General features: G+C 39.2%; 2 protein-coding genes across 2 annotated transcripts; one reads left to right on the top strand and one right to left on the bottom strand.

Annotated features, from left to right (window-relative positions):
• Nucleotides 1-1,208: 1,208 nt before the first annotated feature.
• On the top strand, nt 1,209-6,902 carry ripk1l (receptor (TNFRSF)-interacting serine-threonine kinase 1, like; the record flags this gene model as incomplete). Its single annotated transcript, XM_083889589.1, has 10 exons — nt 1,209-1,366; nt 2,746-2,902; nt 3,260-3,397; nt 3,495-3,726; nt 3,846-3,995; nt 4,509-4,585; nt 4,666-4,741; nt 4,874-5,479; nt 5,586-5,720; nt 6,604-6,902. 10 exons carry the CDS (start codon nt 1,209-1,211, stop codon nt 6,900-6,902), a joined length of 2,028 nt encoding a protein of 675 aa, XP_083745715.1.
• A 5,485-nt stretch (nt 6,903-12,387) lies between these two features.
• opn7a (opsin 7, group member a) lies at nt 12,388-18,504 on the bottom strand (the record flags this gene model as incomplete). Its single annotated transcript, XM_083889826.1, has 5 exons — nt 18,354-18,504; nt 17,461-17,623; nt 16,664-16,791; nt 14,059-14,393; nt 12,388-13,023 (listed from the first exon to the last, which is right to left on the bottom strand). The coding sequence occupies exons 1-5, from the start codon at nt 18,439-18,441 to the stop codon at nt 12,388-12,390; spliced, it is 1,350 nt and encodes a 449-aa protein (XP_083745952.1). The 5' UTR covers nt 18,442-18,504.
• Between the last annotated feature and the right edge of the window lie 7,041 nt (nt 18,505-25,545).

Here is a 25,545-nt window from a genome sequence, read left to right as displayed (position 1 = left end):
TCTAGTTTCACATTAACCCTGTTTCTTCAATGAACTTCTGTTTTGTTTCCCCCCACATAAATAAGGATATGGTACTAATTTAGCTGAGCTTCTTTATTTAGAAATTCTGAAAGGGATTTGTTGCCATTTGTTACATTTCTTTAGGTCTAGAAAGTGAGAGGTAATAACAGACAGATACAACATGGTTTCAATATCGGTAACTACATTCACATGAGGCTGAGGTGACTCATTTGTTTTACCATCAGTGTGACTCAGACCTGATTTTCCCAGTGCTGTGTGGACACAGAAATGCATCCATCAATTATAATATTCAAATCAGTCTTGTGTTGCCTCAGTATGTTGTCCTTCATCGAATATGTGGCCACCGTGAGAATAGTCCTATCAGAATCCATGCAGCTGTACAATTGCATCAGTGTAAAAGTGAAGATCTTGGTAGATAAAGGTGAATTGTCAGATCTGATCAGTGTTTTATTAAGAATTTAACAAAGTAAGCCTGTAATGTGAACGTAGTCACTATCAATTGTCAAACTGACAAACTGTCCTGTTGATGCAGTTGTTCTGTCTGCAATCATTATCTTTGACCAGCAGGTGGCAGCAACACCACACGACAAGATTACTATATGGCGCACTCAGAGCTGAATAAAACACACAAAAAATGTTTTTAAAGACAAATTAAAATCATATCCCGAAGTTGTGTTTACTTGTGGAATGTGTTTATGCACCATTTCAGACACACACCGGGATCTGCTAGTTTTCCTGATCTACTATCTATTTGTATGCCTGGTTGTAGTTTTTGTGTCGCCCTTTTGCCTCGAGACGTCGAGGAAATACCGGAACCACAAGCAAAGTTTCCCTTGGTGACTTCACAGCCCGTTTAGGTGACCGTTTTCGTTGGTTTTTGTGTATTTCTGCATAATATGTGTTTTTTTCAGGTGGCGGTTACAGTCAGTTTTATGTTAGTTTGCCAGTGTATCGTACAGTTTGGTGTTGTTACCGAACGTTTTGGAAATATATCAGGCGTTAGCTTGAAGTTTCACTTTTGGCTCCGTCGCCGTGTTTTGGCCGTCATGGGTGAATGAGTGGCAGCTTCCCTCGGTGTTTTGTTTTTTTACTTGGTGGTCTAATCATCATGGGACTGTATACAGCTGTTGAACACTTATATTTAAATCTGAACTAAAGTGTTTTGTTGTTTTGACTTCATTCCAGAGATGGCTACCGCATCACAGTCATTTCAAATGAGGTCCGCCGATCTTATAAAAAAGGAGCCACTGGACTACGGAGGGTTTGGAGACGTGTTCCTGTGTTACCATGCAACCCTCGGCCAGGTGGTGACTAAGACCATGTACACCGGTTCTCTTCGCAACGAGTAAGTTCTGTGCGTGCTGGGTATTCCCCTCCAACTAGTGCTAAACTAGATTATGTGTCTGCCTGGAGACTGAAGACAGGCTTAGCCTATCGAAGTCAGTGACACTGATTTCCTCTATTTGACAGGACACACAACGACGGTGTAGCTTTGTTATTACATTAGCTACACAGATAGACATTTTATACATTCCCTCGTGGAAATGTCTATAATCAGCAGCTCAAAAGGAAACCCCACACCAGCATTAAATACAAAAACAACCATGCACAAACAGTGAAGTGGGGCGTGTGTGTAAAACATACAATAAAATTAGATCAATAAATTGCATTATATGCACACACACACACACACACACACACACACACACACACACACACACACACACACACACACACACACACACACACACACACACAATATAATATCTATTTGTCATTGTACAAAAATACAATGGAAAAAGAGAACAATATAAAAGACTTACTGAAGCGTTGATAAACGCGCCATCCCAGCCTCATTGGACTGATGGCTAATCTGGAAATCAAAACCTTTCCAACTGCAATAAGTCGATCAAGTGCAATTCAGTTGTGTGTTTATAATCAAGGTGCTACTTCATTTGTAGAGTCAAAAGTGCAAAAAAAAAGTGGTAAGAAAACTATAGAATAATGTGGGCATAATGATGAATATTGGTTAAATACTATGCATCACAATCAAACTTAAACATTCCCAGGCACTCTCAATGTAACTGTGTTTATACAAAAAAAGCAGTTACAATTTAAATGTATGAAAAGACGTCAGCAGAAAGTGACATACATGTGTTATACAGTATGATACAAACGGAAGACTGCTGAATGACTTTGTAAAGTTACTGTTTGGCTTATTTCCTTGCCCGTAATCTCCATCAAGAGACCTGACATTTCTATTTCTAACCACTTCCTTTTAACTCAGACAAGACACGTCAGTAATGTGTGAACATCTGTTTCTAGGTCATCACCATAATTCCATTACCAGGGCAATTAAAGAATGAAGATGTTATTTGACAAATATTGTGATTTGTTACAGTTGATTTTTAATTGAAATAGCACTTCATTATTGCTTTCTCGTGGATTTAAAACATGATAGAGTATCACCGCATGAAATACCATTTGAATATTAACATGTATGCATTACATTATCATCTCAATGATTATATCAGAGAGAATAAACCATTATTTCTAAAATAAATAATGGATCTGTCACTTTATGTTTGATCTGATATGCTTACAATAGTAATTGGTGCACCTCAGCATCCTGTCACTAAGACTGTTATAAGACACAACATGATTCAAGTGATGCCTCTTATTTTGCCGTCATTTAGATGTTATTGTGTTTGCCAAACCTTCCAGGGATAGTAAAAAGTCACTGCTGGCAGAGGGGAGCATCATGGCAAGTCTGAACCATGAGCGAGTTGTCAAGTTGCTGGGCGTGATCATGGAGGACAGAGACTGCTCACTAGTTATGGAGCTCATCCCCAGAGGAAACCTGCTGGTCATGCTAGAAAAAGTGAGTAGATTTGATGAAAGACTGTCACAATAATTCATGCCTGTAGTTTCCAGTCATAGTTAGTAGGGCTGCAATGAGTAATGGATTAATCAATAACTAATCAGTCACTTATTGTGTTGTGAATGTTCTAATATAAAACATGCTTCTTTGACTTAAACACAAGTGTGTTCCCTTGCTCCTCTATGACAGTAAGCTGAATATATTTAGTTTGTGGACAAAACAAAAATAAATGTGTGGATTTGGTCACTATGACATTTGGGAATCACCGATAGACATTTACCTGAACCACCCGACCGATTAATCTTTTTTTATTCAAATGAAGGATTTATTTATTGTGTGAAGTCTCCTTGTTCCTAGGTCACTGTGCCACTGTCCATCAAAGGCAGAATCATATTAGAGATTTTGGAAGGGATGGTGTACCTCACAGACAGACGTGTCATTCACAAGGACATCAAGCCAGAAAACATTTTAGTAGACAAGGATTTTCACATTAAGGTATTATACACACTTATGTCCAAGAACGCATTTATGATGTGGACCGTGTGGGAAACACAATTGTGGTAATCTGATCATTTATATCCTCTTTTTTTAGATTGCAGACCTGGGCCTGGCCACCTATCAGACATGGAGCAAACTCACAAAGGAGGAGTCTCGCAAGAGGAGTCGTTTAGGTCAGACAGCTGGGACAAGAGGTGCTGGCACACTGAGCTACATGGCTCCAGAGCACCTGGAGAGTATACATACAGCATCCACTGAGAAGTCTGATGTCTACAGCTTTGCGATTGTGGTTTGGGTCATTCTCACACAGGAAGAGCCATATGCAAGTGAGCTTTCGAGTCAAAAAATGCTCCAGTCCTACCAGCAAAACAAATTTTGTCCACAAATAAACTATTTGCATTCAAACTGGCCATATTCTTAACCCAGGTGTCTTTTTTATGACCAGATGCCAGGAGTGAAGACCATATCAGCCAGTGCGTTCGTAAGGGTGACCGACCAGCAGAAAACCTCATTCCAGCTGACACTCCTCAAGAAATAATTCAGTTTATGAAGGATTGCTGGAATCACAATCCACAACAACGACCAACATTTACAGGTAGATCATTACATGCTGTTCAAATCAGTATAGCACCTACAGTACGATCTGTGAGAGGTAATGAAAGAAAGGCTGTGTGATGTGACCAAAGTAGCTTATCTGATAATCTCTAACATTTGCAACAATTGCATAGTAAATTCATTTTGTATTCTGATCACCACCAAAATCTAATAATTTAGTCCTTGGACCATAACCTACACACCCAGAAAAAACACATCTCCACTTGTTATTTTTTATACCTTTTCCCGAATGTAAATAATGAATAAAAAAAACAAGCTGTTATCATAGTTGTGATAACATCTATGTAAATATGATTTGCTTCAGGCAAACTGCTGCTGCGTTTTCCAGTCAACTTTCCAAAAATCAGAGTAATGGATTTAAACACTGCTGCGTATTCTCAGTTTTTCTCGAGCTTTGTCACTATACTGTACAGACATGCAGTACATAAAGTTTCTTCCCTTAAAACACAGCTCATTCTTGTCATGTCCTCACTCCCGTTTTCTTTCTCTGCAGAGGGCTACACCATGTTCCTTCCTTTCTACAAGGAAAAGCTTGAACCACTTGTAGAGGAGGATTTACTTCAGTTGAAGGTAAACATTCATATCGGATTTGTCAAGTTAAAAAAACATTAGCTGATTCTTAATTTTTTTGTTGCATTTTTTTTTTACAGAAATCATATGAAGGCCCAGATGATCTCGTTGACAAGATGAAATCTTTATCAACAACAAATGAATGTTTTTCAGCAGGTGAGCCCTGTTAGTTATTGCGATGACCTAGATAGTATCTTCACGCTCTTATATCTGTTGTCTGATTTACATTGAAAAGTTTAAATTAAACTATTTTTTGGGGATCGCTTCACCTATCTCCTCACCTGACAGATTGCCCCGCCCCATTGTTAAGCTCAGACCGAAGTGTATCAGAGCCAGTGGAAGCCAGTATTGAGGACCTGCAGTACGAGCCACCAGTGTTTTCCATTCAGACAGATGCACAGGTTCTCATCCCCGCTCCGGCTGTGGATGAGAAACTGCAACGGGAGTTGCAGTACCACAAATGTGGTAGCTATAACGCTAATATGCCGCTTGACACGGATAAGTGCTACCGCAACAACTCAAATCCCTTCCTGCAAAACAACTACAACACTTCAGATCAATCTACAGGGCACCCAGAACAAGATAGATTCCCTGTATCCTCTGTCCATTCCTGGACTAAAGCCGAGCCAGTGCAGCCCTCTAGCCAGGAGGAGTTGAGGCCTCGCCCTTCTTCTGGTCTTTATGACTCCATGAACTCTTCACCACCTACTCCATCCCACTTGTCAATGTCTGCCAGCTATCCCTCACTAGACCAATTGAACCAGAAACATCCACAATCCAACTTTGACCGCCACCCATCTTGGCCCGCTTACCCTGTGTCTGATACATCTGCTCCTGACATGACTTCTGGACGTCACTTCAGCCCTTGCAAGAATGGCTTGGCTCAAGATACAGGTACAAAAAGCATTTCCAGAGCAAATTCTGGTTTTCTAAATGGTGTTAAAAGCTCCTCATGTCACTTTTGATAGTTTCAGTATTTATTGTTTTGTGCTTGTTGCAGGATCTGTTATCATTCAGCATGCGAGAGGCATCCAGATTGGAAACAACAATATGATGACTATCAGAGGTGTAGGTGTAGAGTGCCAGAGTGCATCTGCAAACAGTTCTCTTATCAAAGAGAGCATTAAAAAATATGGTAAATTATTATTATTATGATTTTTACATGTAACGTGTAGGAGCATATTCCTGTTTAAACATAATTATACTTTAGTTAGGCTGCAGCTCACAGTTATTGTCACGACTGCGTAATCTACTATATGCATCAAGCCTCACTTACAACTTCCGCTAAAATATAAGCCAGCTCCTTAACTTCCTGTTTGTTGTTTTTAAGGGTAAACTCAGGCTTTGTAGGGTAACATTAGTGATTAAAACGTGCAAGATCGATTCAAAAATGTCCACATCGTCTTTTAGTAGTTGTTTTAATAGTGAGCCGTGAGGGATTCGACATGAACTAGCATAAATGTCAATGCTGTGAGGTATCAACAGCAGATGTTGTGCTGGCTTATTGAAAACCAGGATTTTGTTGATGAAATACATTATTCGAGAAGAGTACATCCGTGCATGATAAAGCATTTCTGATGATTTGTACCACCGAAATTTTATTTTTTAAAAGGTGAACCGGCCATTTTGAAGAGAAATGTGTTGTAGTTTAAACCAACAACGTCCAAAGTGACAACACAGGACTCCGACTCAGTGTTTAACTGAACTTTTATTGACTGGATAAAGGGTTCACGTGTGGGAATGCAGGATAGCTTCTCTGCCAACTTCTGCAAAATAAACAAATGCTCTGTGGCTGCAAAGAATTCTGGGAAATACAGTCACACACACAGACACTGAATGAAGATTCTGGCCTGTAAATACCATTACATATGTTCTTAATATGCAAACTGAATATGGAATATCAAATAAACTTTAGCTTAGTTTCCATGAACTTCCTTTATGTACGAGTATCTCTTACACAAATAATCTATTTCAATTCAATGCACTTCTGTAGATTAAACCTCTCTCTGTGTATTCAGAGGACCACGCCGTGACTGAGCAGCACTTGGATCTGCTGAGGGACAACATTGGAGCCAGTTGGAAACGCTGTGCACGTAACCTGGGTCTGACCAATGTGGAAATAGAGACCATAGAACACGACTACCAGCGTGACGGCCTGCCAGAGATGGTGCACCAGATGCTGGAGCGCTGGAAAATGAAGGAGGGAAGTATTGGCTGTACAATTGGGAAGCTTTATCAAGCTCTTCACGGCAACATAAAGTTAGATGTCTTCCAGAAAATGCTGGACACCTGTGCTGCTTTATCCCCAGTCTCATAACTTTTTGACAGATTTGCCTCATTCCTTGGAAATGACTTTCTAACTCTGGTTACCATGTTTTCTGATTAGAAACAGGTAAATGGAATGTTTGTTTGCCAAAAGCATTGAAAACGTCTTTAGAGACTTAACACTGTATGATAGTCACTCATTTTTACCTGTTTATTTTGATGGTTCAAAAGCTCAGGTTTTTCTTTTTTTTTAAGTTGCCAAAGAGCCTTTTCTACCAAGATGATCCTTATGAAAGGGCAGATTTTTCTAATCATTGAAGAATAAAAGGTTTTCACAGATGTAATTTGCTGTGTAGAAAAATAAACGTAAGTGTTTATATTTTTTTTATTCCAGTTCCTGCACCTGACGTTAATGTTCAAGTCACAGCAAGGAAGTATCTGTTTTTTAGAAAATGATTAATTGTGTAATGGAATACACTTTGACTATTGCTTTAACACTTTCAGGGACAATCATGTGATGTGTGGTTAACATTGATTCCAGCCAAACACACAGAACAGGTAAGACCAATGAGTCTGATAGAAGCTGAAAAAAATAGTTGTAATATTCCATGTGTTCATTAGGGGTCAGTATATCCTACAAATGCAGGTAAATCAAAGTTTTACTTCCTTTAATCTGACTCCAGCTACAGCTAATGGGCTGTGGTGAATACAATTTCCTCCAAAAGACAGTGTTCAGCTTTTTGATTTTTTTACTGAAAGTGATGACATTTCAGTAACACGCAGCAATGTTGCTTTTGTGGTGCCGATCACAAAAAAACAAACAAAACTAAAACCAGATTAAAAAGTCACTCTTTTGGCCCCACATGCACACACTTTCATTGAGGTAACATTTCAGGCGTCAGGTCTCCTTCAAGACCAGAAGCATTGTGACATTGACTCTCATTTATAACCTAGGTCACTCCCACTTGACTCATGTGCTGGCAATGAAAATAATTAGCCTCCACCTGTTGAGAGGGAGCAATCAGTCAAGGAGAAGTTGACACTTTAACATACATGGAAACAGAAAATGCTAATGCAAAAAAATATTTATAATAGATGTACAGACAAGGTTTTGATATGAAGCAGAAGCATACAAACCTCCAAGGATACTTTTTCAGGACCAATATACATGAGAAAGGAAATCCAACAAAGTGCTGCAACTGGATAGTTCATATTTTTGCTTTTATGCTCCTGTGGTCTGCAATTTGTGTTTTTTATGCTCTTTTTTTATGGAATTCCTTTTTTCACACATTGATTCATGTTGTTAAATAAATCTGTCATTTACAATGGATTATAACCTCAAACGCATCAGTTTTCTGAACTATCAGATAGAGAGAACATGTATTTAATTTAATGAACAACACCTAAAGGTTTTCAAAAAAGGCAAAACTCTTGAGAGAAAACTGCCGCTGGGTTTGTTGAAGCCAATGTTGTTATTCTCTGCTTATCCTCATACAGGCAAATAAATCCCTATAAAAAGAAAGATCTCATGTCTGACTACGTGTCAGTTATCTCATTACTTGTCATATGCTGGTAAAACAAGTAGAGCATTAAAAAACATGAATTGCAGTACACAGAAGCATGATTTGGTGCAAAAATATGAACTATTTAACTACATCTTTGTTGAATTTGACCTGCTAAGGTTAAAGGCTTCTAATATTATATTGAAAAAGTTAAAATAAAAAGTGTATAATGGGCATTTTTATCTCCCTTGTATGCAGAAGTTTATAGTTAAAAGGTATTTATGACACGTATACTGATGTTAAAACCTTGTCTGTGTATCTATTAGAAATCTTTTGCATTGGTAAATTCAGTTTTTTTGTTAAACAGTGAAACTCTCCTTGACTGATTGCTCCCTCTAAACAGGTGGAGGCTAATTATTGTGATGGCCAGCACGTGTCAAGGGGAAGTGACCTAGGTTATAAATGAGAGTCAGTGTCACAATGCTTCTGGTCTTGAAGGAGACCTGACGCCTGAAATGTCACCTCAGTGAAAGTGTATACATGTGGGGCGAGAGTGAGCAAGACTTTTATCTGGTTTTAGTTGTGTTTTCTAGTCGGCAGTACACCACAAAAGCAGCATTGCTGTGCGTTGGTGGTTTCACTCGGTAAAATGAAAGTGTGCATGAGTTAGTGTAACTTGTTTTTTTTCTAGTCTCCGGTGTTCAGACTTGCCTTTAATACTGTTTACAATATCATAGGGGAAGTTATTTGTTGGCCCTAAATGGTACCAAGTATTTTTTTTGATTTCCATGCCTTATTTTATTTTTTTTACATAATGTCACTGACTTTATATACCGTTTTTCACACATCTTGATGCAACGCTCTTTATAGTAGTAGTAGATACGCGTGCAGCAGCACAAAAAGACAAACACCCTGTTCTCACTTCACGTTTCCATGACCTTACCAAACCTGGATCCACTGGAAAGACATTTTAAATAAACTGTTAACATGTGTCATAAACCCAATGGGTGTATTTTATGAATTTAAATACATTTGGCACAACTTTATTTCAAGTTCAGCGTCATACTGGTAATCTTTTACAGGTGTAAATTTCTTCATATAATTACTACTAAATGTGTATCTGAATACGCAACCACTAAAGTCAGATTGTAGATCAATACACCCGAGTGTAAAAACGCACGCAAAGGCAAACCTTTCTGCTTACTGTTGTAATTGTCGTTAACTGTTTGAAGCATTTAAATGAATGCCGTTTTGGAAATAAAACCCTTTTTCTTACACAGATAAGGTTTGATAAACTATTCAGCTAAAGCGAGAAAATTACTCCTTTCAAGTTTTAAAGGATTAAAGATGAGGGTTTGAGATGCAAATTCTTTCTTTCTTTTTTTTCCCCCCACAGCAACTGGAACAATTGAATCAGATTTACCAATGCTGTTAAAATGGCACCCCAGTGATCAGTAGATAAAATCTAATTAAATACTTCCATATAGTAGTAATGGGCTTTGCCGCATGAATCATAAAAAGAAAGTCATTTCAAAAGTGGTGAAACGTTTTTAAATCTGATTAAGTGAACTGGCCGTGTGCAGGTGAGAAACTAAAACAGTTTGAGATGTCAGAGTACGTTTATTTTGCACAGTAGAATAACATACATTAACTACTATAAACAACTTTGATGAGTTGTATGTGTACCCTTACACTGAAATAATAAGAACGTTAATTAATTTTTAGAAATAGTACATTTCCTTTGTACAAATTGTGAAAATGGCTCGATTTTAACTTCCAGTCATACAGGTAGATGGACAATGCTAATAATGATGATAGGCAGCAGTGTTATAGTCTGCAAAAGTGACTAAGCACCATTAACTATATACCTGCGTTTGTCAAGTGTGAACTATAGTGTGCTGGTGTAGTAAAGGAACAACTCCACTACAAGTTGCACTATGGCTGTCACCACATACTGTACATGTTTTTAAGTAAACCATGACCAAGGACAAACGGTGAATCTTAAAGGTAGTAAATACTGTTAGCTGAAGGAATAATGGTCACTCATCCATGACTCACTCACAGCCAATATGATTCCCTGGAGTTAGAAGTCAGGATTTACTAAGACGAGTAAGCAGCAAGTGACCTGTGCGCAGCATAGAATTATGGCTGAATGACTAAAAATGTCCGCTCTAGCTTGATACAACAGGGATGTTCTTTTCCACTTTTTGGTCTCTCGTTCACAAAAACACAGTCATTGTCATTCAAACCACACTTACAGTCTTGGTGAGATTAACTGAAGTTATGGTATGTGGTGTTTAACAGCGTACAATTTAACCAAGCTTTTGCGAACTTCAGTGAAACACAGAAACACAAAATCTTCAGAGCTAATTCACCAAAAAAATAGGCAAAATCAATTGCAGATTAGACTAAACAACAAAATCCATTTCAATTTAAAGCGGTTACTCTTCAAGCTCATAGTCTTATCCAAAATAATGCATAGAGGTCGGAGTAATAAATGCCATGTCTGCAGCCCAAAGACGTCTGGAGCATGTGGTACATTCTTGAACAAGAGTTCCTGAAATTAAAGAAAATGATACCTGCAAAATATGTCACGAGACATTCTGTAAACATTGTAAGTTGAGATACATTACTGTGAAAAATGCAAGGCAGGTCTACTGTAAAGTAAGAAAGCTTTCACAAATATAATATTTTGATAAAGTAATCTTAATCTTGTAAGATTATCGTTGACCAATTGTACCAAACGGGTGCTTATGATCATCATTTCCAAATGTAGGTTGAAAGACGGTCATTACGTGAAACCAAAATAGCTGTGTAGGAGGCTTCAGTCTCTGTGCGGAACAGCCAGACTCTGCTGCCAAGGTGAGATTGTGGAAGAAAGTTTGATGTCACAGGTCAGGGCAGCAACAAAGACACAAGATAGTTATAATACACCAGGGAGGTCTCTCTCTCAGACAAAGATTTCAAAGCTGACTGGGCTCTTTTGAAGAAGCTCAAATAAACAGCGCAATGTCGACACAGCCAAGGAAACGTGAACATAAGAACTGTGGTGCAGATGTCCTGGGCTGATGAGTCAAAGTTATTTGACTGTAACAGAAGGCAGTTTGTTTGCTGAAAGGATGGAGAGCAGTGCAGTAATGGCCGTCTGCAGGCAGCTGTGAAGCTTAATGGAGGTTCCTTGAAAGTATATGGGGCTGCATTTCTGCAAATAGAGTTTGGGATTTGGTGAGGATTAATGGCGTACCCAATGCTTGAGAAACACAAGCAGATAGTCGTCCATCATGCACCATCAGGGACGCGTCTGATTGGCCCCAGATTAATTCCGCAGCAGGACAAAAAGCCCCAAAACACACAGCCAATGTCAGTAAGCCCTGGAAGTGATGATATGGCCTGCGAGAGAGTCCTGGTCTGGAGCATTTAATCCACAAAGGATCTGAGGTTCGATCTCAGATGTTTGGAACAACCTACCTGCTGAGTTCCTTCAAACACTGCATGTGTTTGAATTAATGCTGTTTTAATTTAGATTTTTCTTCTGTTGGCTCACTCTGCATTTTGGAAAAATTATTTTAAAAAAAATATATAATTTATATTCCTGAAAGTGGGTCACACAGTTGGTGTAGTGGTTAACGCTCTTGCCTTTGTAGCAAGAAGACCCGGGTCCGAGCCCCAGTTGGAACAAGGGCCTTTCTGCATGGAGTTTCATGTTCTCCCCGTGTGTGCATGGGTTTTCTCCAGGTTCTCCGGCTTCCTCCCACAGTCCAAACACATGCAAATTTGGGGAATAGGTGAAATGGTCACACTAAATTGACTGTAGGTGTGTGAGTGAATGGTTGTTTGTCTCTATATGTGGCCCTGCGATGGACTAGCGAAATGTCCAGGATGTACCCTGTCTATCGCCCTATTACAGCATCACAGCACTCCATGTAACCCCTGGTGGAGGACAAAGTGGTAGATCATGGATGGATGGATGTATTTGTGAAAGCATTCTTACTTTACCCAACGTCTACCTTAAACTTTTGCTCAGCACTGTGCACATCAGGGCCAAGCCACTCTTGCATGACCTGGCACCATCTCTAAGTTAATATGGAGGTTGTCTGCTTCTGAAGTCTTTTTTGCACACATGGTGCTCAGCAGAGATTTCTTGTCGCACCATCTTTGAGTGTCCTGCTTACGTGGTTGGGGAACTGGTGTGGCTTTATCCACAAATGAGTCGTTACTAGCAGCTGGATTAGTGACGCCACATATTTGAGGATAGTGTTTGAAGCATTCGAACGCATCCTCGCACTTGTCACAACTGCGATCCTGTGACGACACCATGGGAGGCTGAGCTGCAGAGTTGGACGAGGTTTGGTTGGTCTGTCTGGGAATCATGCGAAGCCTGACCCTGATCTCTGGCTTGGTGCAGCACTTTGCGGGGCTCTGGGTGCAGAAGCAGCCCCTCAGACAGACGTGGCACAGAGTACCCATGTCCCTGTGCATCATCCTGCGGAAGGTTGGCCTCAGCATTAGGTAGATGATTGGATTGTAGATGGTAGAGGACTTGGCAAACATGGCTGGCATGGCAAAGGCCAGAGGAGGGATGTTGTTGATGTGTCCAAAGGCGGCCCACATGGACACCACAGCATATGGACTCCATGCCGCAAAGAAGCCGATGCAGACGGCAACACTTAGCTTGCAGGGAGAAAAGAGCACAAAATTGTACTAATGAATTGGTTTCTTTAGCTTTTACTCAGGAGCAACTATTAATTTATTGTCTGACATTTTATCACAATTATCAAGACATTTTTATCGTGACACCTTCTGTGGCAGAAATGGAGAGAGATTGTCTTGCTTCATAAAGTGTCAGGACACGATAGTCTTCGTTGATCAAACATTAGTTGAACTAGATTAAATGCTGTATTTCTGAGGCTTTTTCAGCCATGAATCGATACTCATTGTGTTTGGCAGAATATTTATCACAGCAGGAAGTTTTATGGGACTTATTTTAAAGGAATTAAAGTCTGTGTATATATTGATGTAGGAACATGAGACCTCTACAAGTTTGTCTTTGTACGATCACCACACCTATGGAGTTATTCTACACTTTGTGTTCATGTCAAGCGTATGAACGGTAGTGTTTTCAAGCATCTGTAATGTTGCATTTCTGCGTTCTTCTTGATGTCAGTCAGAGATAATATGAAGAAGATGATGATGATGACTGTTGGTCGGCAAAAGCTGTGGCATTCCATCCATCACAGAGCAACCAGAGCCAATTTCTGCTAATGAGAAGCTGCGCCATTGATGTATCTATTGAGGTCACCGGTGATTTCTTCAACAAATGGTGAAAACAGGAATTCTCCAGACAAACTCCAGTGTTTAAGAAGCTGTTTTGACATTTACTGCGAGACCCCAAACACCACCACTAGTTTTTCTTTATTATTTTGCAGTGTTGACGTGTTTGTAACCAAACAGCGGCCATCTTTGTCGTTTCAAATGGGAATGTAGCAAGACTTGATGACTTTGGCTCTCCAAGTTAAACGATCATATATGTGCTCCTATTTTTGTCTGTAGGTTTATCCTGGATATAGTTAATAGTACAAGTACATAAGTAATAGTCTTCTGTGATTGTTTTCAGGGGTGAGAAGTGAGTAAAGATTAAAAAAGGAAAGGAGACCTCAGTGAAGTGAAGTGTTTTTTTTTGACCTGATAGAAGTTTATCCAACTTACCTTCACAATAATAGTCTGGATGCTGCTCATCTGCGTTCGCCTCGATGCATGTTGCTCCATAGTCTTGCGCGTCGTGTGCACTGTGACCAGAATACCTGTATACGATGCTACAATGACGCAGCATGGAAGGATGTAGCAGAAGGTAAACAGCACCACAGTGTAGGAGCGAGCCTTGTTGTGCTGATTGGACTGTCGCCAGTCGATGCAACAAGCGGTGCCGTACGGTTCTGGTCCATATTCCCCCCAGTGGGCCAGTGGGGAGCAAGCAAATAACAAAGCATAGACCCAAGCACAGGCAATCAGCAGATGGCTGTGAGCAGAATTAAACCGGTTTCCTGTCAAAATGAAAGATTGTAGTTTATTCAAGTAGTTACATGTTCTAGGAAAGATTATTATGTTCTGCTCTTGCCAGAGGAACATTACAATAAAGAACACACGCGCACTTGCTCATCATCTGACCGCATATGAAGACAGAGGTCTTTTTCTTTAGCATGCTGTAATTGGTGTCAATGGGCCATTTTAAAGTAGAGATGATGGCACACACTAGTGTTCAGCAGTCTTTCCTGGAATAGATACTCAAAGAGAGTTTGTCAAGGAGGTTTGAAACTTGAATACTTTTTGTTTTTGGAGTGTTTAGCAGACTGATCGTCAGGGCAGGGGTCAAAATGTAGTAGTAATGTTGTGATAAAATAATATCACGCCAATGATGGACATTTCACAGAATTTCAAAATAAAGGTGTGGAACATGGAACGGAACATACTTGGTTCACAATAACAATGTATTTGTGATGAAAATCTTTCTATTAATAAAAAAAAAAATATTAAAGCTCCAATAGTGGGCCTATCGCACATATATGTGAGTTATGGAGGTCTACTTACATACATTAACTTGATTTTATGGTCAAAAACCTCCAAGTCGCTGTAAATGAGCCAATCGAAATCTCTCCTCACTGAAGCTCTCGTCAGCCGCACTGTTTCAGACGAAAATCTCACACCCAGAAGACGGACTGTGTTGTGATTGTCCAGCCAACGAGAGCTTTCACAACTGTCTTGTGATAGGCCGATACCTGGAAGTGACGTAATCGGCACGTCAGCTCTCAGAAGCACAGTGCCCCCTTTGGATGCAACTGTGGATGCACTGCATTGTAGTGCTGCTACATTGTTTAAAAATGGCTTTGTCTCCCCACCGTAGTCTCTTTTACGTCTTTGACCCGGAGTCATAAGACGTTGTCGCTAGTGAGACGCCTCCACAACGGACGTTCTTCTTCTGCGGTTCAATGTATGCAACCGGATGTGCACGACTAGTGCCCGGAGCAGGAGGATCTGCTGTTAAGGAGAAGTGATCCTTACGTAACGGTACCAGGCTTTTTCAGACCGCTTGCAGAGGTTGAGAATACAATAAAACCCAGCGTTGTCAGCAGTGGCTAAACTGTTTGTTTAGAAACTTTAGGGCTTCTTAAATGAGGTAATTGCACAGATACAGTGTGTGCGCAGTGTTAATTGGAACTTGCGGTCTATGGGAGCTTTAAGGGCTGGGCCACATGAAATGGTTTGGAGGGCCCAATGTGGCCCGCGGGGTGCAAGTTTGAGACCTACCATTAACAGACCGATGCGTCTGTGACTTTTCATTACCGTAATTACGCAACAGGGTGTGCAATCAGAAACGGTTTCTGAAAGCTGAGAAGTCGCACGTCAAAGCCAACATGTGGTTGTGGTAATTTCACTCAAATCAACGTCTTTGTCACCAGAGAGGAGAGATTTGGCACACCTGTACATAGTTTCCATTTTTTGGCCTGTTTTTGGACATGGAGAAAAAGACTCAAATGTTATACTGTTCATATTTCAAATTTAACAATCTGGTGTTTATGTACAACTACGTTTTTTTTCCTTGTTTATGCGCCATTTTAACATGAAGTAAATTGCCAATAACTGCCAGATATTGAACGTTATTCTGGAAAAATGGGCATAAGTCTTAGAGGCTTAGGTGTTAAAGGGTTAACGCTTCACCGTTTTAGTAATATACTGTGTTTTATCGGCTGCTTATACCACTGAGCTGCTAAACATATTCTCATTGATTTTAACAGCGACAATAAAGAGCTATTCTGCAGGACAAAGGCTTAATGGACAGCATGCTATACGCTAACTCCATGAAAGATGAGAGCCATACAAGTGAAAAGATGTAGATGGATGGCAAGAGACATTGCATCAGCCTTAAGTGAGGACTGTATCTCTGTAATGAGTCATAAGGAAATGAGAACCTCCTATAAAGTGAAGGGAAGGATTAAGGTGTTGAAACTAATTCATTTGTACAGTCTAGTACATTTGGGAGTTCTGTATAGCAACACTTGTGAGATTACCTGGGAAAACACACTTTCTTGGGGTTAAATAGAGGGCTTCTATTGCACTGCATTGACTAACATCACACATGCCTAATGAGTGCAGCCCCTGTACTTGTCAGCCATCAAAGTCCGGCTAATGTGCAGTGCTTCACATAGGGATTATCATTTCGCTTTCCTCCACAGATAAATCAACAATCCAGCCACTTAGGGATGTGGTGCTTAATCCTGTGCCATTTCAGTGAGAAACGGCTTCTCTGCACACTTACCATAGAGTGGGTAACATACTTTGACAAAGCACACCACGCTCAGCAGGGTTAGTGTTGTCAGACTGCAGATACCAAACAACATTCCACAAAAAGCATATACGGAGCACATTGTTTTCCCATACAGCCACCTGTGTGTGGGAGGGCAAGTGGGTGTGAGAAAGAGACGGAGAGAGACGAGAGGAAAGTGAAGAGGAAAAACAGAGTGGAAAGATCAATGAGAAGGTGAGGGAGGGGAAAGGAGAGCGTCGCATGAGCATTACACACCGTAACTGCAAATTCAGGCAATCATACAGCCATGTATTTAAATGAACATGAACATTTGGAGTTTTATGCAAACAGGGTTAGGGGTCAGTGCTCACATGGCACAGATGTGTGCCGCAGGCGCACCCATGGTAAGTTGACTCGGGAATAATACACAACTCTTTGTATGGACATCCTCGGGCCGTGTTTATAGGTCACATATTCAGGCTTTTAAAAAATGGTTAAGTCGAGATTATTGTGCAGAAGTCACAAAATAGACCGTATATTTATTTCATTTTTCCATCATAAAAACGAGCCAAATGAACGCTGAACTGTGACGCATTTCCAAATTTCACAAATTAAATCCAATTTTAAACATTTTGAGTACTTGTTGCTCAGGTGTGTTTATATAGTTGGTAGTCTTTTTTTTTCAATCTTTGCCGAGGTTGTGTGCTGAAAAAAAGGATATAAGCCGCTCTATATTGCATATCTAATGGGGGGTAAATAAAGCAGCCAAAGGGCTAATGCTACAGTATGTGCCAGGTGTAATACTGTACCTGTGGTAGATGCTTGAAGTTATCGCCATAGGGTAAAGGGACAGCGTCAGGCCCAGGTCACTGACGGCCAGGTTGACGATGAAGTACTCGGCAGGTTTCAGGAGGTGCTTTTTCTTGTAGGAGACATACAGCAGAGTGGTGTTTCCGAACAGTGAACAAACGCCTGCAGGAACAGGAAACTGTTTATATTTTGGGATTTACACAGAAACGTAAGACGCCTGAGCAGTTTCGAAGAAACAATATTTCCCATAAATACAGGGAAATGGGAAAACTGATGGCTGTATGTGCTGATAACACAAACCCCTTTCATGTACTAATTGCGCTATACAGTACACTGAACATTGAAATAAAGTCATACGAGCTGTTTTTAAAGTACAGCACAGTAATAAGGATACAAACTACTGTGAATATGAAAGAAACGGCATTTAATTCGGTTTTCTAAACACAGTGGGCAGCCTATAACCCCATTAATTATAAGGATTTTTCAGTAGTGCTGCAATCACCTCACGCCGAGATAAAAGTTAACCTGCACATGATTATTTTTCCATTGATGGTCCACCCACAGAATTCCTTTTCAAAGAACCCTAATGTTGTTGAGTTATAAGAGATAAGACGTGCACTGCGTTTATACCATGGTCGCCTTGTTGGTTCTTTAAGACGGCTTTATATGCGTCTGTGCAGCCATACAATACACTGACAATATACTGATCATTAAAGTGAACACTGTACAGTAAGCGCTGCAGTTGGTAATTGTCAAAGTGGGATATAATGCAACACGGGCAGAAAGACAAAAGTACACATGCTTCACGATGAGACGTCTTGCTTTGTTTCACCCTTGAGCAGAAGTAATAGGAAAATCAATGATTTTCTGTTTTTACAAAATGTTTACTCACCAAAGAGAAAGTAGACCACAGCCACTGTTATGTCCACTGGCACAGGTATGTTGGATCGGAACGCGAGGTCTTCATCTAACTGCCCCATCTGGGAAAACAAAGATTTTTGAGTCCTGGAAACTGGCTCTAATGTTCTAGCTGGTTTTGTTGTTTTTTTAGAGGGAGAAGTCAAATTAAGAGAAAGAAACGCACTGTACTTTGGGATATGTACAATATTGCAAATCAAAACCGGGGTCGACTGAAATGCTCGTTTCTACGACTGTGACCTTTACAGTGACCTCTTTGACCCTTTCGCAGTCCTTTCAACTATACTAACAATTTACATTTACTTTTTACGTAAAAATTGTGAAAATGTTGTTTTTTATAAGCCAGTGTACAAGAAAGAGGTCGACTCGCATTTGTTTGCTTTGTGATTTTCTCGTCTTTTTCAAAAACCAACACCCGAATGTGATTCAAGGATTTTTATTTGACACGTTCACAGGATGTCATGTATCCTTTGTGTACAATTGTATTTTGTATTTTTTAAAGGAATAAAACGTATGTGCTGTATAAAATACTAAAAATGTCTAAGAACTCATGTCTTCGAGCCACACATGTGGTCACGTGATTAACACTTTCAGTTGACATGTTCTCATTCTGCTTCAGCAGCTAAAGTCTCACAGTTATAGATCAATACATTACATGAGGGTCAATGAACAAATGGTTAAGAGGGAAATTCATTATCAACAGTCATTCTGCAGTCACAAGTCATGGAACTATTTGTAATTACACAACTTCAAAAAGCAGCTGTATAACTGCCACTACACTCACTGGCCACTTTATGAAGTACACACAACACCTGATAAAGTGGCAGGAGTAGCACATTCTGCTGCTGTAGCTCATGGGTGAGTCATACAAGAATCCTGGTATAGGAGCTTTCTTTATTCAGCATGCCTAAATCACACTGCACCTTTGCATCTAAGTGTAAAACACTTTTATGTGTAATACACATATATGTTTCAAATGTGCAAGGATTGGTAGAAAACCACAAGATTCCAATACTATCTGATTTATAAATAAGCTCATAATAAGCTATAATTGTTGTTAATACCAGCTGTTTTTTCTTCACACAAGAATGTGCCATGTTCACAGAATTATACTTCATGAACAATGGCTCAATGAATGTTTGAATAAGAATTGTAGTAGTTACGACACTTCATTCATGTTCAAGGTGTATTGTGTGTTTTTTATGAATGAGACTGTGACTCATCCTTTTTCCCCTTAACATGTGTGCGTGTGTGTTTGTTACCTGTTGCTGTCTTATTTTACAAGTATAGCCAACAGCACCTGGAAGACGACCCGTTTTGTCAGATTAAGATTATTTTGTAATAATACTGCTACTTGGAACAAAGCATTCTGCTCATCTCTCTCATAAATGATATAACCATACACGAGGAAACGTGTAAATGTATCTGTGCACGAAACATTTTCAAAAAGGTTTGGGTAACAAATAATCTCAATGTTACTTCATTTTAAATCATTAAATACAAAGTGCAAACGTTTTTGTTTAATGTCTAAAAAAAATCTGAAACGCATAGTATCAACATGTAAAAATTATGATTTGAGTCGTAAACTAACAAGTCTTCCGATATTAAAGACAATGTGAGGGAGCTGTGCGGCTCCAGATCTTCCTCTTCACCAAAACCACTCTCTCATAAAATGAAATTGGGAGTCTACAATCACTGTAGATGAGACTGATCTGTCACGGGCCACAGTGATATTTCGGCGCCTTCACGCTGATGAGCAGTCGCATCGTTTAGAAAAAATAAATGTGAATGGCTCCGTGCGTAAAAGCGCAAAAGTCATCCAAATGCGCTTTCCCGGTGGAGTGTTTCGGGGCTCTAAGGTAATGGCTGTTTCCCAACAGATGGAAACATGTGAACTGGTAAGGTTGTCACAAATGTTTCCATTAATTTGAGCTTTTGACTTAATGTATGCGTACATTACAGCACCATCAGATCTTCATGGACTAACACGGATTCCTTACCTCGGCGACCAACTCGTATTTGCGTCCGTTATAAGTGCGTTTCTCGCTCCAATGAATGGGTCCCGGTAAGTTTCCAAAAATCACTTTTCAGCCACGTTCATTTCTGCCTCAGTGACGTGCGCTCTTCTCTCAGCAGCGGTCAGAGGATCCAGGCACCGATCAGGCTGGCTGGATACATAGAGACTGGAAGCAGGAGGCTTCGCTGCAAGCTACAGATCCCACCAACTGTGGGCAGCTCTGATCAATTAATGACGACACACGCGCAGGTTTGCGCAGCCAGAGGTTATTTTTTCCTTAAGACTGAGGTCTCCATGTGGAAAACTGGTCCTGACAAGGTCAGTGTTTGTGCCAGAAAAGGTCAAATTATATTTCTGTGGGAAATTAAATGTTTGAAAACTCAAATCAGAAAAAAAACGGTTGTGATAATGAATCCATTCATTTATATTGTATCATCCTGCACTGTAAGAAACGATTCTGTGGGGATGTAGATTTGAATTAATGTATCAGGTAAAATATATTCAATATAATTGTGTTTTTGGTTTTGAAGCAAATATTTAATTACATTTCAAATAAAAATATTTGGAATAAAATCCACCCATTGTAGTTAAATAAAATATAAGCATTGTGTTTGCTTAATCCCAAAAAAACTGAATATTGAGTGAATTCAAATTAATGTAATCAGGCAAATTTTAATTGAGAAGCACTTCCTGTCAAAGTGTGCATTTTTTGAATGCAGCAGGCTATCATTTAGCCACAAGACATTTGAGGAGCATAGACAGTGAATGTTCATCTACTTCGACATTGCTCAAAGGTAAGAAAACTTATTTTATTATCACCTGGCTTGTAAGAAGAACGCATGAAGGCTATATTACAATATAAAATGAGCTATCACAGAAAAAGAGACTCAGCAGCAACATAAAGTTGGCTTCTGTTGCCAAGGCTTTATGTTAATGTACATCAGTAGGCCTAGTGTGATTTTGTTGCGCTATAATATGAACACTGCATTATACATTTAGGAAGAATTCATGTATTGAAGTCAAACTTATTTTGAAGGATGCGGCTTAGCATTCCGCTATCATGGTTGCTATCTTGCTTCCTACGTCACTTGCGTGTTGATATATCATCAGTATGTTTTTATAAAATGACGTAAATAAGTACATTGAGTTTAATGTTAAGGTTAGACACATTAACATAAAGAGATATATTGGGAGTTATCGCTGAAAGAGCATCTTATATTTCGGACGGCACTTGACGCACTTCCGTTAGCTTTACTTCCTGTGTGGGGCTCGTTTTCCCGGGCAGCTAACGTAAGTACTCTCTGTTGTTTCGCTGTTGTGTTGCAACTTGCAAATGTGAAGGCAACTTACCTAAACACACGTGAAGTAAGTTTATCAACAGTGTTACGTTTTAGAGCCGCAATTATATTTATTTTCATGCTTAAATCTGTTAATTTTAGTGTGGTAATGTCCGGTCCACAGCACTAAACGTTAGCAGGGGGGAGGAGCCTAACACGGCACAGATTTTTTCAATTTTCAATTTTTCAATTTCAGTCCATGAACGTTTTAGACTGGAAAATATATTATAATAATTATAGGTTAAAATCACGTTATGTTGACATTGGTGTTTATATTTGTGTTGGGGAAATTTCATTTCAATAAAATGCTTTCAGTTTTCACATGGGTATGATTATCATCTGCAGAAATTTGAAGCTGAAAAGCACTTCTCATATCTAAAACTGTGTGTTTTCCTTAGGTGCAGCCAAATGAGATGGCAGTGTTAAGTCTTTGGATTCAGAGCGACAACAAGGGGTGATCTTCTGCAGCATTACAGACTACAGCACAGCAACTTCTGGCTTGAAAATGAGACTGTAGTTGCAGTTTACATGTTGTGCTATGTTCAGCTTCTACAGAGCTAGCGATTTGCACATTTGAAAGTGCTGCTATGTTTGTAAATTAGCACTGATTTGGACACTTATCCCACTAATGTCAATGCCATTTCTATTGTGGTGAGTTCTAAATGTGTTTTACTCCATACAAATAGTTTTGGTACATGCACTTCTGGAGAATTTTTCTTTAAGATCATTATTAATCCAATTTAGTAGCTTTGTGAGGTGCGCAAGCATGGAAATACATCATCACTGTGTAAAATGTAATTTATTTTTGTTTTTACAAAAAAGTTTGGAGTCAGTATTCTGTCCTATTCAAATTTCTGGTTTGAAATAGGACAGAATAGGACAGCTGTTAATTGTTAATAAACATGTTATTTGAGTATTTGTTTAGTTCTGTATTTTCTGGGCTATAGACTAGTTATTCCTAAGAAATATTTTTTTTATATTTAATTGATTGGATTGAATACATTCAAATTAATGCACAGATAAATGTAGTTGATTATTAATCAATTATATATCATTGATATGTAGAATTAAATAAATTTTTATTAGTACAATTTACACATTATCTTTTTCAAATCAACTCAATATGTTTGTTTAGATTTTAATTAATTCTGTACTGTTTTCTATTCAGATCTACTCATATTAAATGGGTAACTATTAAGGGTCTAATTTAATTAAAATTTACTCAATACCAAACATTGTGAAATTTAATTAATAATATTGCTTGTAATCTGTTGCCTCATTTTTATTGAGTAGATATGGTGTATCTTTTCTTACAGTGTGTGTGTGTGTGTTGGGATGCAAATACTGTAAATATATATTATGTCAGTGCAGGGAGACACTTCTGCCCTGTTGATCGAATAAAAGTGTTTCACAAAGTTACCAGTGACTGCCTACATTTTGACTAATTTATCACAAAATGATCTAGAAGTGGCCATCTGCTGTATATAGTGTCTGGGAAGTCCTTATTATTAACCATCACCACAGGCTGGTGTTAGAAGACAAACTATGGGCAAGGAGGAAAAAAAGAATCCCTATTATAGTCCATCCTCATCCATGTAAACGTCTTCTTTTGCATCTTATAATTTAAGGAGTAGATCTACTACATTTAAACATGTCAACTTGAACATATTTTTTTTTACTCTGTATGCAAAAGAAATAAGACTCCATTTATAATGTGTTTTCTGCTTCTGCACATACGTCAATAATTCAGCATGACTTACTTTAATATGGGAAGCAGCACTTCATTTAGTCCACCTCACATGCAGCTTATGGCTGTTTTTTTGTTGTTGTTTTTTTTTCTCCTGCACTGACAATCTGTCCAGCTGTTACTCTGCCTTTCCAACTCCTATGTGGACCAAAATGATGATGGATATACAGTAATGTTTAATCTTAGGAAACCTTGCTCTGTTCCCCTTTCGCCATTGGAATTTAAATTAAAAATGTTTTGAGCAACCTTGTTCCAAACGCATGTCTCGGTCCCTATTGTGCCACAGCACGTGTCCTTCTCATAAAAACACACCTTTTTTTCAATTCTGTGCATTTTGCCATTTAGCAGGGATGTTTTGCTTTCACGGTTCCAATTTGCCACTGTAAAATGTACAAATTCAATGTACAAATGTACAAACATAAAATCGATCAGTCACGGCGGGTCAAAGGCACATATGGAGAACTTGGAGAAAATCATTTTGAATTTGTCTCAGAACATGCGGAAAGGGAAACAATCCAATTTGTCACACCTTGAAAGTAGGCATGAATTATCTTCAAAAGAACTACACAGTGGAAATTTTGCCCATGCTTGGCAGCGGAAACCTCTTCTTTCTTACATTTGTGAAGTCTCTCTCTCTCTCTCATCGCACACGCTTGAGACAAAATGAGAGAGAAATGCTGGAACGGATTGAGCCAAATCCTGAAGCTGAAAGCTGAATTCAGCGTGTGATGGTGATGTCAAAGATTTAATTGTGATGGTGTCTGAGGGCTATAAGGAAAAAACGAATTTCCACGAGGAGGTTAAATGCAGTGTGGACATCAAAGTGGTCAAGTGGGAATACAGGATCCAGCATTTAACACCAGCTTTGTGTCACAGCTGCCTTTGCAGTTGCTTATGATGAGGAAGGACTGGGCGGAATGTTAATTCCCCAGGAAACAAATTATCGGTAATGTGTTTGTGCGTGTGCAGCATAATATGTTTCTGTGGTTTTATTTATGAATAACAAATCCACGAGAGGATGGAAAATATAGAGAAACTGACCACTGGATTGCATTTACTTCATTGTTTGTGTCATTCTGTAATTTAAAATCTGCTTCTTTTTTTTTCTTTTTTTTACCTGCAGTAGAACAGTAATCGATGTAGCAAAGACTGTTTTTGGGATTCAAAATAATTACTGAAGGAAAAACTAGTGGCTCCTCGACAGCTTTTAATTACACATCTGCAGATGGACTGTAGCTAAAGGGCAAATAAATGAAAAATACCCATAGACAAAGTGTACAGTTCAAGGTTAAGATGATCATATGAGGTCATCGAAAGCTCGGCTGCTAAATGGACTCTGTGTGCTTGCAATATAGAAAAGTTTCTCACGTCCAGGCCTTTTGCTAACCTTCTAGTTAATGGAATAGTCCATGTAAAGCCTTGCGTCTCTTATTCATACCTGACTGAGGAGGTAAGAATAACCGTTTTTTTTTTTTTTTTGCTTGTTGAGATCCGAAATAAAGACTTGAGAAGCAAAACAGTCCGTCACGAGTTTCCTCACTGCAAAAGAGGACGGACGTCATACATGTGAATACTATGTAGTAGAAAACGACAAAGGGCCTTGAAAATCAACAATGCCTGAGAAGAAAAGTGTGTGTGTGTGTGTGTCTGTGTGGTTATCTTCTGTCCTCGAGGAAAGGAAACAAGACCGAAGAGAGCGGATTTCAAACTGGCATTTAAACATTAAAGGTGAACTGTAAAAAAAGAAACAACGCTTAAACTGGCAGATTTTCCATTACAGATGGCTAGTGGAATACGCATTGTGGTTTTAAATGGAGCACTATGGCCTCTGGCTAAATGAAACCCTCCACAAACATTAATGACGTGAAATCAATCAGAAATTCTTTCATAGAACATTTAAACAAGTGCTGCACATTTCAGATTCTCCATATATGACCGGCATGCTGAGTTTAACCCATTCAGCGATTTCTCCTCTCTGTATCTCCATTTTTTTTTTTAAAGGTGGTGCAATGAATTTACTGCGGAGCACGCTCACTCATGCTGCCACATGCTGAACCAAAGAGCC

The sequence above is a fragment of the Microchirus variegatus genome (assembly GCF_963457635.1).
Source record: "Microchirus variegatus genome assembly, chromosome: 5".
NCBI classification, from domain to species: Eukaryota; Metazoa; Chordata; class Actinopteri; order Pleuronectiformes; family Soleidae; genus Microchirus; species Microchirus variegatus.
The sequence above is the reverse complement of the archived record's forward strand: the minus strand, read 5'-3'. Positions and strand labels throughout refer to the sequence as shown.